The sequence below is a fragment of the Oryctolagus cuniculus genome, chromosome 4, assembly GCF_964237555.1.
Source record: "Oryctolagus cuniculus chromosome 4, mOryCun1.1, whole genome shotgun sequence".
Lineage (NCBI taxonomy): Eukaryota > Metazoa > Chordata > Mammalia > Lagomorpha > Leporidae > Oryctolagus > Oryctolagus cuniculus.
The window spans coordinates 130,838,591-130,853,560 of NC_091435.1; the positions used below are offsets into that span (position 1 = coordinate 130,838,591).

Here is a 14,970-nt window from a genome sequence, read left to right on the forward strand (position 1 = left end):
GGAGATGTGGAGAAACTATTCAAAACACTTCTGCAGCTGTGCCACAGGATGGAGCATGGAAGCTTGGACCAGGGTGGGGCAGTGAGATAAAAAGTGGAGAGTGAGTTTGCAGTATTTAGGGGAGAAAACTAACTGGACTTGGCGATGAGTTGCCACTTTATCAGCTAGAATTCTTGCTAGCAGCAAGAGTGTAAGTGCTGCAGGCAATAAAAAGCTTTACAGAGGTCCATGGCTACTGTTAATCTGCTTTTTTTTTGTTTTTGTTTTTGTTTTTTTAACTTTTATTTAATGAATATAAATTTCCAAAGTACAGAATATGGATTACAATGGCTTCCCCCCCATAACGTCCCTCCAACCCGCAACCCTCCCCTTATCCACTCCCTCTCCCCTTCCATTCACATCAAGATTCATTTTCGATTCTCTTTATATACAGAAGATCAGTTTAGCATACATTAAGTAAAGATTTCAACAGTTTGCTCCCACACAGAAACATCAAGTGAAAAATACTGTTTGAGTACTAGTTATAGCATTAAATCTCAATGTACAGCACACTAAGGACAAAGATCCTACATGAGGAGTAAGTGCACAGTGACTCCTGTTGTTGACTTAACAAATTGACACTCTTGGGAAGTGAGATACACAGCAGACCCATAGAATGGCAAATGTCCTAACAGCACTCTGGCCTCATAATCAGCCCTTAAGGCATGCGGATCCGGCTGAAATGCCCATGAGAGTATTTCAGGCATGGAAAGCCAAGACACTCTGGGGGGAAAAAAAAAACCTAAATGAAAGATCTCCACGAGTGAGATCCCAGTGGAAAGAATGGGTCATCAAAGAAGGAGGTACCTTTCTCTGAAGGGAAGAGAGAACTTCCACTTTGACCATGGCCTTGTCTAAATATGATCAGAGTCAGTGAACTCAGGGGGCTTCCATAGCCTTGGCAGCTCATGACAAGAGCCTAGGGTGTTAATCTGCTTTCATTTCTGTCCACTATTCACAACTCTCCTACCCTTCTCTTGGTTACTAGTAAAGCAGCAAAACTGGTAGACAGGGGTCACCCTGGGCTCCAATTGTGATCTCTATTTCCTTTCCCTTTTTCCCTTCTCAAGAATGGTCAAGAGACAGATGTTGGGGTACAGTGGGTTAGGCTACCACTCAGTACACCCCCACGCCATGTCACAGTGCCAAGTCCAAGTTCTGGCTACTCTGCTTCCACTCCACCTTTCTGCTAATGTGCATCCTGGGAGGCAGCAGATGAGTCCCATGTGGTAGACCTAGATAGAGTTCCAGGCTCCTGGCTTCAGCCTGGCCCAGTCCTAGCTGTGATGGGCATTTGGCAATGAACCAGCAGACTGGGTCTGTCTCTATTTCTTTTTCTTTCTCTCTCCCCTTCTCTCTCTTTTAAATGGATAAAAATAAACATTAAAAGAAAAAAGAAAGAACTGTCAGGAAACTTCTCAGAACACTGATATAAATAATCTAAAATTAAAATAAAAGATTCACTAAAGAACAAGACAAAAATCTATGTCCTTGTGGAATTTGATGAATTTCTTGTGAAACATCTGTTAGTACACGGCTGGATGCCATGTTTTCTCTTACATACAACACTAGTCTGAGCTATTTTGGGAAAACAGCTGCCCTGTGGGTAGTTTGCCTTTGAATAGAATGGAGTCTAGCAAAGCACTCTGTATACATCAAAACCCAAACCCCTTAATCGCAGCCTACATAGCTCTGTAAGACTTGGGCCCTGAATAGCTCAACTATCTGCTATGCATTACAGACTTAAAATAACAATGGTAAAGACACCCACACCCCATACTGGAGTGTCTGGGTATGATATCTGCCTCTGGTTCCTGACTCTAGTTTCCTATTACATTAACTCAGACCTTGACAGGTGGCAGGGACAGCTTGAGTAACTGGGTCCCTGCCAATCAGGTGGGAGACCTGGATTGAGTTTCTGACTCCTGGCTTCAGCACACCCCTCCACCCACCCATGAAGCCACTGAAGGCAGCAGGGAAGTAAGATGAGAGCTCTCTCTCTTTGCCTCTCAAATAAATAAAATCCATCACTGCACTCAAACAGTGATTTCAAAGAAGCTTGGTCTATTTATACAACTTGAAAACACACATTTTGAAAATCTCTAAGGATGTTTATAAAAGGTCATGTGCCACAAAATGTTTCCCTAGATTTAAAAACCATAAAACTTAATTCTTTAGCATTAAAATTCTTTTATCGCACGCACAAGGCAGTGCTATTCTCATCATCAAATTAATCATCTGTTGCAACACATTAGGATTCAAAGTGAATAGGCCATTTAAAAATTTTTTTGGGAAAGCAAGTGAGGCACAGAGTGAAGGCGGGGGGAGAGGGAGACAGAGACAGAGACAGAGACAGAGAGAGAGAGAGAAGCACTCCCATCTGCAGATTCACTCTTCAAATGCCCAAAATATCTGGGAAAAGCCAGAAGCTAAGAAGTCAATTCAGGTCTCCCAGGCAGCTGTCAGGTATCCAACTACTTTAGCCATTACCACTGCTCCCAGGTTCTGCATTAGCAGGAAGCTGGAGTCAGGAACTGGAGCTGGGTATCAAACCCAAGTACTCCAGTGTGGGACACGGATATACTACCTGGTGCCTCAACTGCTAGGCCAAGTGCCTGCCTCTTTTCTTCACACTATAATTAAGGATTCAGCAAATATTTGAGAGTACTCAAACATGAGTTATCAAATTATACCTTATCTTTCTTTTAAAGATTTATTTATTAGAAATTCAGAGTTACACAGAGAAAGAAGAAGAGGCAGAGACACAGAGAGAGAGGGGTCTTCCATCTGCTGGTTCACCCTCCAGTTGGCCACAATGGCATAACTGTGTTGATCTGAAGCCAGGAGCCCAGAGTTTCTTCTGGGTCTCCTACGCTAGTGCAGGAGGAGCCCAAGGACTTGGGCCATCCTCTACTGCTTCCCTGGGCCATAGCAGAGAGCCTGACCGGAAGTGGAGCAGCCAGGACTCTAACGAGCACCCATATGAGATGCTAGCACCACAGGCGGCAGCTTTACCTGCTATGCCACAGCACCAGCCCCACTTTATCTTATTATATAAAATTTTGCTAACATTAAGATCCTCCCATAGTTGCAGTGGCAATTTGACATTCTAAGAGCTCACTTTCAGAATTCACACATAGCTCTACAGAGCCAAAAGGCAGATGGTCATCACTGTAATCCCAATGAAGCCACAGTGAAACTAAAAAAATGATGACAGGCCAGTGTTGTGGGGTAGCATGCTGAGCCGCTGCCTGCAATGCTGACATCCCATATGGACTCCTGTTTGTTTCCTTGACACTCTGCTTCTGATCCAGCTCCCTGCTAATGCACCTGAGAAAACAATGAAAGGTGGCTGAAGTACTTGGGCCCATCACCTACATGTGAGACCTGGATGTAGTTCCAAGTTCCTGACTCTGACCTAGCCTAGCACTAGCAGCCTTTTGCGGGGTGAACTAGTGGATGGAAGATCTCTGTCTCCCTCCCACCCCAACTCTGCCTTTCAAATAAACAAATAAATGCAAGCATGAAGCTTGTATACCTTAAATAAAGGTTTCTGTGTTATATATAAAAAAAAAAGCTTAAAAAATGCTGATGCAATCTAACCACTCATCCAATACCTTAACTACTTGCCCCAAGAGCATTTAACTGAACTATCAAGGGGGTGGAGGAAGCATTTCTCCAACTCAACTCAGCTTCTTGCATTCTTACGACACTTTTTTTATTGCTATTTTTTTTTAAGATTTATTATTTATTTATTTGAAAGAGAGAGAGGGAGAGACCGAGAGAAGAATCTTCCATCTGCTGGTTCACCACCTAAATGGCTACATTGGCCAGGACTGGGCCAGGCAGAAGCCAGGGGCTTCCAGGTCTCCCACATGGGTGGAGGGCCCAAGGACTGGGGCCATCCTCTAATGCTTTTCCAGGCTCATTAGCAGGCAGCTGGATGAGAAGTGGAGCAGCCAGGACTTGAACTGGTGCCCATATGGGATGCCGGTGCTGCTATACCAAAGCACCAGCCCAGACACTTTTACCTAGTAGTCTTGGTGTTCCATATTTGCTGATTTTGCTGTTACCACCAACTTTAATTTTGCTTACATTATTCATGTGGCAGTTATACCCCAGAATCCATGAAGGTAGCATTTCTGGCTTTAACAGCTGGAACTTTCAGGTATTCATGACTACCAGATTTCCCTTGTCTAAAATTTGTATTCATACCTATGTCCCAAACCAAGACAAGTGGAAAATCCCAAATAGAGAAAAAAAAAAAAAAAACCCTAAAACTAAAAACCTAACCCACACTCATCCATGCAGTTAGACTACTAACTCAAAATCTATTTTTTTTTTCTTTTTTGGACAGGCAGAGTTAGACAGTGAGAGAGAAAGAGAGAGACAGAGAGAAAGGTCTTCCTTTCTCCATTGGAAATGGCCGCCACGGCCAGTGCGCTGCGGCCAACGCACTGCGCCGATCTGAAGCCAGGAGCCAGGTGCTTCCTCCTGGTCTCCCATGCAGGTGCAGGGCCCAGACACTTGGGCCATCCTCCACTGCACTCCCAGGCCACAGCAGAGAGCTGGACTGGAAGAGGAGCAACCGGGACAGAATCTGGCACCCTGACCAGGACTAGAACCCAGGGTGACGGCGCTGCAGGCGGAAGATTAGCCTAGTGAGCCATGGCGTCGGCCCCAAAATCTTTTTTTAAAAAAGATTTATTTATTTTAAAGTCAGAGTTACACAAAGAGAGGAGAGGCAGAGGCAGAGGCAGAGGCAGGGGCGGGGGGGCGACGGGGGGAAGTCTTCCATCTGCTGGTTCACTCCCCAGTTGGCCACGACAGCCGGAGCTGCGCTGATCCGAAGCCAGGAGCCAGGAGCTTCTTCCAGGTCTCCCACAGGGGTGCAGGGACCCAAGGACTTGAGCCATTTTCTACTGCTTTTCCAGGCCATAGCAGAGAGCTGGATTGGAAGTGGAGCAGCCAGGTCTTGAACCGGCGCCCATATGGGATGCCGGTGCTTCGGGCCAGGGTGTTAATCCGCTGCGCCACAGCACCGGCCCCTACCTCAAAATCTTAAAAAACAACACCAGACATTTTAAAAGCCAGTGAGGGGGCCGGTGCTGTTGCGCAGGTTAATCCTTACTACAGTGAAGGCTAAGGATACTGTTGGTTCCCCAGTAAATTAGATATTCTCGTGTGTACATGATGCTTCATGATAGATACATCTGGCCTTAGTGGAATCAATTGAATTATCAATTGAATTTATCATAAAAACCATTACAGTTTTGTTTATACATGTAACCACTATTTAAAACAATTATTTGATTTCACAACTCCCTATCTAGAAGCCAATCTAGGGGAAAGTATTGCAGAACTTTTTTTTTTTTTTTTTGACAGGCAGAGTGGACAGTGAGAGAGAGACAGAGAGAAAGGTCTTCCTTTGCCGTTGGTTCACCCTCCAATGGCTGCCGCGGCCAGCGCACCGCGCTTATCCGATGGCAGAAGCCAGGTACTTCTCCTGGTCTTCCATGGGGTGCAGGGCCCAAGCACTTGGGCCATCCTCCACTGCACTCCCTGGCCACAGCAGAGAGCTGGCCTGGAAGGGGGGCAACCGGGACAGAATCCAGTGCCCTGACCAGGACTAGAACCTGGTGTGCTGGCGCCACTAGGTGGAAGATTAACCTATTGAACCACGGCGCCGGCTATATTGCAGAACATTTTGTACCTCTAAGATACTTTATTGGATTCAATCGGTTTGCACAACTTCCTTATAGAAATTTTTACTGGATATATTAAGTTTCGTAAGCAAAACATAAAATCAAGTCCATAAGAGAACATACACTGTTCTATAAATTAACAAAACCAAAAGCAAATATGGGCTCAAAACAAACTTGTTGCAATAAGTGAATTTTTTTAACATACAATTTTAATGAGAACTTCATTTTAATTAGAAGCATCTGAATCAGAAACAGCAAACAGAATGTGAAGTTTTCCTGATAGAGTGTATTCAGACCTGGTGTGATGCCTTGTTTTTAGTGATTTCCTCTTTTAATCAAAAGGCATCAGTGATATGTTCTATCAGAGACAAAAAATCTAGAATATAAAGTTCTTTCATTAAAACAACAAATAAATGCCAAAGGTTCGCCCAGTAACTTTAAAATAGCAATTCCAGGCCGGCGCTGTGGCTCACTAGGCTAATCCTCCGCCTTGCAGCGCCGGCACACCGGGTTCTAGTCCCCGTCGGGGCACCGGATTCTGTCCCGGTTGCCCCTCTTCCAGGCCAGCTCTCTGCTGTGGCCAGGGAGTGCAGTGGAGGATGGCCCAAGTACTTGGGCCCTGCACCCCACGGGAGACCAGAAGCACCTGGCTCCTGGCTCCGGATCAGCGCAGTGCGCCAGCCGCAGCGCGCCGGCCGCGGCGGCCATTGGAGCGTGAACCAATGATAAAAGGGAGACCTTTCTCTGTCTCTCTCTCTCACTGTCCACTCTGCCTGTCAAAAAAAATAAAATAAAAAATAATAATAATAAAAATAGCAATTCCATTAAATATTGTATTTACAGAACATCTTTTCCTTACTAGCCACTTTAGGAATCATATACTTTTTTGTTTTTTCTTTAGGCTCGAGTTAGAATGAGAAAAACTCTTGGATTCAATATCCTGTATCAGGGATATAGTGATTTTTTTTAAAGATTTTATTTATTTATTTGAGAGAGAGAGTTACAGACAGTGAGGGGGGAGACAGACAGAAAGGTCTTCCATCCGTTGGTTCATTCCCTAAAAGGCCACAACGGCCGGAGCTGCACCAGTCCAAAGCCAGGAGCCAGGAGCTTCTTCTGGTCTCCCACATGGATGCAGGAGCCCAAAGACTTGGGTCATCTTCCACTGCTTTCCCAGGCCATAGCAGAGAACTGGATTGGAAAAGGAGCAGCAAGGACTAGAACCGGCACCCATATGGGATGCCAGCACCGCAAGCAGAGGATTAACCTACTGGGCCACCGCGTCGGCCCTATAGTGATCATTAAAACATGATACTTTTCCCAACCCTTATATGTGCTCAGTAGCATGTATCAGTTTAGGAAAAATGACTCAATGACCTCAACTAGGCAAGCTGATTAGACATGATTTCATGTTATGGATATTATTGGTTTATCTACACAGCATTCAGCCTTTTTTTTTTAGGAGACATTAGGTTTTTTGGTTTATTTTTTGTAAGACTATCCAGGGGTGAGAATACAATTTGGCCCTGACCACCTGATCCAAAGTTGCAAAGATGAGCAGGAGCCGAACCACGTCAAAGACAGCCTTCCCTGAGATGCTGGGACTACTGGCCAAACTGGTCTTTCTCCAGAGCTGCTGAGGTGGCTTACTGTTGGTCTGAGAATGAATTTAACAGAGAGGGAAGGAAGCACATACAGTACTAAAGCTTTCAGGCCACAGAGTTTAATAAAAAGAAAAATCCCATTTTTCATTCGTTTTGGCTTTTCATCATTTCAATTAAGAGTCATGACTAATAAATTTACTGGATAATCCACAGCTCTAAAATTCATGAGTCTAAATTTAACCAAAGTATTTGGCATTTAAAAAAAAGTCCACTGTTGGATAAAATACTTACACGGTGAATGTCTAAAAAATTAAGCAATGTGTTCTATTCAAAGAAAAGTGTACTACAGAGTTGGATGATATGAATAACATCCTGATCCTGGCAATTTACAAAGTGAATCTGATCAGTTCATCTCTGTGGGCCTCTAAGAATATGAGTATAAGGGATAAGCTGAAGAAATAACCTTTATGCTCTTACAAAGTCCTTAATTTTAAGCACTGTATGAAACCTGTCATCCTTGGTTAATTTGACCATAATGAGACTATCTTTCATGAATTAAAAAAAATATTAATTTTTATTTGAAAAGCAGAGAGAATCAGAGATCTCTCATCTGCTGGTTCCCTCCCTAAATGGCCAAAACTGCAGGGCTGGGCCATGCTGAAACCTGAACTCAATCTGTGAGTAGGTTGCATAGACCCAAGTATTTGAGCCATCACTTGTTGACTCCCAGAGTATACATTAGCAGAAGGCTAGAATTTGGAATGGAAGCAGAACTTGAACCCCGTCAGACATAGGACGTCAGTGCCTTAACTGCTAGGTAAAATGCCTACCCCATTCCTCCAGTAAACATTTAGAGTTCCCAAGTTTACCAGGTACTGTACTAGGTACTGAGAAGACAGGGATGAATAAGACCCTGTCCTGACATCAAAGGGCTTACAATCTAGCAGGAAGGAAAAAATCTGAAAAACTAGACAATTACCCTACACGATAAGTGTGTGTGTGGGGGGGGTCAGAATTGAGTGTTCAGGGGTTACAAAAACAGCCCAGGGAGTGCCTGACTCTATTCTGCAAAGTGGGGAAAGGCTTCACAGGGAGCAATGGTGTCTGAAAGGAATCTTAACAGATGCAAAGACGTCTGCCTAATCAACAAGAGGAATAAGCTAGCCCTGGGCTGAAGAGATAGGTTCTTCAAAAGGATTTCTAAGCAGTTCAGTATTAGTGGGACACACAATAAGATGACTGGCAGGAAAGAAATGAATGTCAGGAGCTATTCCAAAATTATAGTGGGCTCTATATGCTAAGACGGAATTGACTACGCAAGCAGTGAGAAGCCACTGTAAGCATCTTAAAAGAATTTATCAAGTTTTAGATGAACTGATTTTTTTAAATTAGACTTCAAATGACCATTTAGTATTCAAAAATGTAAACATACAAGCTAAAGAAAAAAATCCATTTAATTATGTGATTATGTCAATTAAACAATCTCTAGATTTTAATGCATAACCTATATATATCTTTAGATTATAATACATAATCTACATATACGTATCTCCATTATATAGTCAGCATTTGATAAATGTTTGGTGAATGAACTGTGGCAGGCACATTGCTTAACAACAAAGATCTTAAAACACCCGTGGCAGAAAGTGCAAAAGCTTAAGATTCGTTTCAAGTCTCCAGGCAAAGGATCCCCTCCTAAAAAGCAGGCAACATTTCTCCTAATGCCTTTTTCCCCTCTGCATAGTTATCATGACTTAATCAAAAGCTTCCTTTCCCTCCTAATACCCGTCTTATAAGAATACTCATATGCTAGTTGAGGCTACTCCCAGCCATTCCGAGTTCAGCGTCTTTCCAGGCACTGTCCAAGCCCAAGTTTAGCATCCTCTCCAACACTACACTCTGTCTCAGCTTCAAAATCTCAGGAGTTCACTAATGTTCAACTTCTAAAACGCTCATACCCATTTCAATATCAAATGTTGCTAGATCCCTCTATCACGCTCAATGCTACGACTGCAAACTACACCGCTACCATTTGGAACCTGCTTCTACAGGTGCACCTTCCCTATCCAGTCCTACAAACCTCGTTACTGCAGAGAGCATAGAATTTGGAATTACTGAAGTCCAGGTGCAGTTAACATGGAATGGTCATCCTAAACCAATGCGTCATATGCTAGTCCTCTAGTCCTTATTAAGAGTTGAACGACTTCACAAGGGTCCGTGTGACACCACTCCTGGAGACTCAGGGGTCAAAAATGTAGCTAGTGCTTTCGGTTCTTCCTCCTATCTCTTAAGACTGAAACGGCAAGAATGATGGATGGGTACAGGGGGGCGGGGAGGATGCTGGCGCCTCACTTCCGACTGCCATGCTGTAACCCAAAAGATTAAGTGTGGCTTTTCCGCAAGTTACAGGCGAAGGCAGACCGGACTCCAAAGCTCCTACGGTAGCTCTTCAAGGGCAAAGATACAAAAAGAGATTATTCTTAAGCAAGAGTCCTTTGCTCGTTCAGAACCCACCTGTCAAAAGCGGCGTGGACGGCGCCATCTTGTCCCGGAAAAAGAAACCCACGCGCCAGGGTGAAAGTTCACAAGGGTCGAACCCAGCCCCTACACGTCTCCTCCGGCGTGGAGACCGAGAGTTGGTGTTTCCGGGGCCACCAGCCTCGGGGCCAACTAACTTCCGGTTGTAGAGCGAAGCCGGAAGAGAACCCGAAGGCGCACGCGCAGCTCTGGGGCTACATTTTTACACAACGTGGGAGGGCTGGGCTAGGGCGGGCGTGCCTGCTTTGCCCTCCCTCGCCAGCGGGCGGAGCCCGCACTTCCGCGGGGTGGAGCCTGCCTAGTGCTGACGTTGGCACCCGAACCCGAAGTAGTTCGAGGCGGCAGGCTGCACAGTTCGCTTGTTGCGTTGCATTTCCTTCCTGCCTTCTCTCCACGCTCCCGGGGGCGGCCAGAGAGGCGGCGGCGGCGCAAGAACGTTCTGGCGGCCTGCTCGCTTCCTCTCGCGCGCCCGCCTCGCGCCGCCGGCCAGTCGGCGGTCCGCGCCCCGCTAGCGCTCAGCTCCCGCGCTCGCCGGGCCCAGGCCCAGCGGCCGTAGCTAGCGCCCAGCCCAAGAGCCTCCAGCTCCGGCGGAGCGGCCACCAGAAGCGGAGCCTGGCCGTGGCCTGAGAGGAGAAGGAAGCGAGCGAGTCCGAGGGGTGGCCGGGCAGGTGCTGGCGCCGCGAAGATGGTCGCCAAACAGCGGATCCGTATGGCCAACGAGAAGCACAGCAAGAACATCACCCAGCGCGGCAACGTCGCCAAGACCTCGGTGAGGGGAAAGTGGACGCCCCGTCCTGTGCCGCAGCTGGGGCTCGGGCTCGGGCCCGGGCCTGGGGCCGCGTCTGCGTCTCCGCCTCTGGGCCCCGGGGGCCGCAGACTGCGAGCTGGACGATAAGTCGGGGGGTCTTTGGATCGCGGGGGAGACTTGCGGGAGGGCCTGGCCCCCTGGGGGTGCGGGCTCCGGCGGTGGGTTCTCTGCGTGTGAAACGGTGGGTTTTGCCTTTTGCAGAGAAATGCCCCCGAAGAGAAGGCGTCCGTAGGACCCTGGTTGTTGGCGCTCTTCATTTTTGTTGTGTGTGGCTCTGGTAAGTGTTTTGGGGGCTCCCGTCGAGTGGAGGGTTGGGGATGACGTGGTGACGGATCCGCGGTGAGTCCAGCCCCGACCCACCTGCCGAGAGCGCCACTTAATTCCATTTCATCGGAACCAAATTACTTGTCCCACATATGCACAGAGGGTGGTGCTCCAGAAACTTCTCCCAGCTTGATTTGTGCGCAGAGGAGATCAGAAAGGAGGTCAGATCTGCGGTAATGTTCAAGTTGGAAGACATTTAAGACGAAACAAAAACCAAACTTGCCTCTCGGAATGAGAATTTAGAATGTTGTGCAGCCCCATTATCAGTGCCTTTCCAAAGAAGCTTCTGAACGTCATGTGTCTGGATATTAAAACTGGGTGTAACACGTAGCGGAGTCTCTTGTCTTTATGTGAAAATTGGATATATTTCATAAAGTAGAGCAAGTGCAAAGAATTGATTTACTGTAGAGGAAGCATACCTGATGGGCAATTTAACATGGAAGACAAATGTGTTTGGATTAATGAGAGAAGTGTTCTGACATATGGTAAGAAAATCTGATGCTGTTAATAGTGATGGACACTTGCCTCTGCAAACAGACTGCAGAATATCTTTCTTGTCTTCGTTTATTCTCTTCATACGCCAGCTTTAGTGTTGAAATAGATGTTTCTGTTTTCCACATGTTGAAGTTACACGGAGATTTCTGTTTAACATTCCACTTTGCCTTTCTCCTGAACCTACCAATTGGAAGCTTTCCTGATAAATGGCCAAGAGCCAAGTAGTTTATATAACCTTAAAGGATTATTGAGTTTCAGCTTTGTGAGAATGAGGAAATATGCATATATTATAGCCAGGCCGTAAAAGGATGCTTAATTATTTAAGGATAAACCAAAATAATTCTGTGTTACAGAAACCTGTTTACTTTTGATGCTTTAAGTACTTTATAAAGTGGTTCCCTCTCTGCAAGCTCTCGTGAACACTTGGACTTCAGAGAAGCTGAGATTTTAAAAGAATAACATATGGGCATTTAATAGTTTTATTTATCAAGATAGGCCTGTCTTCACTTTTATTGCAATAAAGTTAGGTATAGCACATACAAATAATTGTAAAAGTCTCATTGGATTCTTCCAACAACGCTAATAGGTGTTTTTACTTATCAGACCTATTTTATTGAAAGTTTATTTTAATATCTGCTCTTTCTCTTTACAGCAATTTTCCAGATTATTCAAAGTATCAGGATGGGCATGTGAAGTGACTGACCTAAAGATGTTTCCATTCTCCTGTGAATTTTAACTTGAACTCATTCCTGATGTTTGATACCCTGGTTAAAAACAATTCAGTAAAGCCTCCTGCCTCCGAATGACTTTCATATCATCCTTCTGTGTCATTCCAAGGTTTCTTCACGAGTCATTCCAAGTTTTCTAGTCCATACCACAGTGCCTTGCAAAAGCACCACATGAGAAAAGCAATAAAATTTGGTTGTTAAGCTATAGTAGTGGACCCTACTTATTCAGTCAGTAAAGAGTGATTTTTTTTTTTAATGTGGTTACTAAAACAGTATGCAGTAAGGAGAATCAGATTAAATCTGTGTACACAGGGTCTAGATTTTGTTGACCCTATGTGTAATGCAATTAGCTTACTTTAAAATTTGGACTCTTCTGGTTTTTACACAGCTAGGCACTTTATTACTCTCTCTCGAATTAAAAGCACACTCCCTTAGAGAGTCCTGTAACTCTTAACAATAAGGTGCTTACCAATGGAGCAACTACACAGCCTAGTTCTGTCACAGCTGTTAGCACCTGAGAGTTTTTTAACAGCTTCTAAATGCGTAATATAAAGGGAGACGCTTATGGTCACAACATCTATTTTAACGATATTGTTTCTCTTACACTACCTTGGATTTTTGCATGAGTGAGTATGGTCACCTAAATTCCCACAGAAACAGCACCCGCTTGGTTGAGCGTTTTAGAACTTGGTCACTGCAGTTTCACTGAAGGCTACTGTGGTGAAGTGCCGTCCGGGAAGGTTTTTTGTGTCACATTGATTTCAGAATTATTTTATTATCAGAAGGGTTCACCATGGTAGATAAAAATTTAGGGGGAAAAATACTACTAAAAATGGGTGCCTGATCCGGACATGTTATGTCCAATGTGCTGAAGCCATCTTGCTAATAACATTTTTAATACCAAAAAAGGCACATCAACAGAAAAGTTCACTTCCTTTGTAATGACTTTTCTAGCTCTATGATTGAAATGCCGTTAGGGTGCTTAGGTACATCAGACTGAGGTGGCGTCTGGAGTTAAATGGATTTACTGATAAGTATCAGTCTTTAGTCTTCCCTTTGTTGTGTGATTCTTGTAGGTTGTGAGTGAGCGAATGTTCTTTTTACTAATGGTCAGGGTGAGAGTGGTGAGGCAGGTTTTGGGTTTTTTAGTGCTTGTGAAAACTACAGGTATTGGCTGTTTATGCACTTAGCCCATAAGTTGTTGAAAAAGCATGAGCAGTGTCTGTGTATTAATGAGTGGATGAAAGCTGCTCAGTTTGCTTTGTTAATTGCCTCAGGATATCTCTTTGAAAATAAGCTGTTTTAAGAGGAACAGAAGGGAGATCTACCTAGTCTATACACAGTGTGAACCTCAGAGGGCTTCTGATACCCTCAAATACGGAGGACTGGAGAGGTTAAGGACGTACAAGAACTTAACTACTCTGGGATAGGAAAGGAATCAGCTGACCTTGGGCCAGCAGGTTTTTAACTGAATTCTTACCTGCCTTTCTCACCCAGTAAGTCAATCCCTATACTTGTTTCCCACTTTGAAACAAGTTGTGGTTAGCTAGTTATATTTTATTGTACCTTTGAAAATGAAAGTTACTGCTCTAAATTCATAGCTGGTGCCTTATTCTTTCCTTTGAACCGAATCATTCCATATCAGAATTTCTCTTGGTTATAGATAATTGGCTTTCAGGTGTTTTATTTTTTCAATGTACATCATTTTGATCAATTTGTTAAATTTGCGATAGCCAGCAATCATTTCACATGTAAAATTGCATTCCCTTTGTACTTCCTGTGTGATTACCAATTGAGTACATTTTCTATGCAGGTTGGATTATGCATGTGTGTGTGGATAAATGAAAGCTGTGTCTATTTGTTTTATCATTTAAAAATAAAGTTCCCTGGATATTTGATGCTTTTCTTCTAAAAGAAAATGATAGCGTTCTTAACTCAGTACACTTTCTATAGGTAATAGAAAAAATTTACAGAATACCTGTTATTATGTTGTACTTAAGTTAAAAATAGTCCCCAGAGGCACAGATACAAGATTTATGATTGGAAATGGACAGCAAGGAAAATACATAAAAAGCACAATGAACTTGATACTTCCACTTGGGCCTTCCTCATCTCCTTATTTTCCATGTCTTGGTAAAAGAGAAAGCACAGTTCTTTGATCTCCTTTTCCCAGTTGCATTTTATATATAATCTAATGTTGAGCACAGTATGAGAATAAATACTTTCCTTGAGATTGTCTGCATCATCCAATTCTCATTTAGCACTGACATTTAAAGTTGTCGGTTATTTCATTGTATCTGTTAGGCTGTATTTAATGTTTTCCAAAATAATTGAGTGGGATTCCAAAGTAAGGATTTTCATTGTGACAATGCATTGTAATAGCCTTCAACTTAACATTCAAAACGTGTACCTCTACTCAACTGCAGGACTGTGGCTCTTCTCACTGAGGCTGCTAGAACTGTGTTGGCACAAAGGACTACCGTGTAGGGTCGTATTATGTTCCTGGGCTCCATAGCAGGTTTGCCAACAATATTACACATTTCCATGTAGAAAAATTAGAGTATCTTCAGATTGCCCATTTAGAAATTGTTCTCAAATTTGATGTGCCTTTTCACTCACAGACATACACACATACCGGTTTTTAGTTGATTGATTACATGCAAACCATATAAGAGGTAAGAAGTGTTCCTTAGCCAAGGTCACTCTGTTAAAGCTTTTCTTATGTAGAC

General features: G+C 44.0%; 2 protein-coding genes across 5 annotated transcripts in view; one reads left to right on the forward strand and one right to left on the reverse strand.

The window, feature by feature from the left end:
- The window catches only part of EIF2A (eukaryotic translation initiation factor 2A), a 49,006-nt gene extending 38,902 nt beyond the window's left edge, over window positions 1-10,104 (reverse strand). Inside the window, exon 1 of one of the 4 annotated variants that reach the window (XM_002716262.5) lies at window positions 9,863-10,104. In XM_002716262.5, the coding sequence (XP_002716308.1) occupies window positions 9,863-9,890 (28 nt within the window). In that variant the 5' untranslated portion in view covers window positions 9,891-10,104. The remainder of the gene's footprint in view (window positions 1-9,862) is intronic. The other 3 variants (XM_017346840.3, XM_070072663.1, XM_070072664.1) reach the window with 3 other exon arrangements.
- A 56-nt stretch (window positions 10,105-10,160) lies between these two features.
- On the forward strand, window positions 10,161-14,160 carry SERP1 (stress associated endoplasmic reticulum protein 1). The gene is made up of 3 exons (XM_017346842.3): window positions 10,161-10,655; window positions 10,896-10,971; window positions 12,166-14,160. The coding sequence occupies exons 1-3, from the start codon at window positions 10,572-10,574 to the stop codon at window positions 12,204-12,206; spliced, it is 201 nt and encodes a 66-aa protein (XP_017202331.1). The 5' UTR covers window positions 10,161-10,571; the 3' UTR covers window positions 12,207-14,160.
- The last annotated feature ends 810 nt before the right edge of the window (window positions 14,161-14,970 follow it).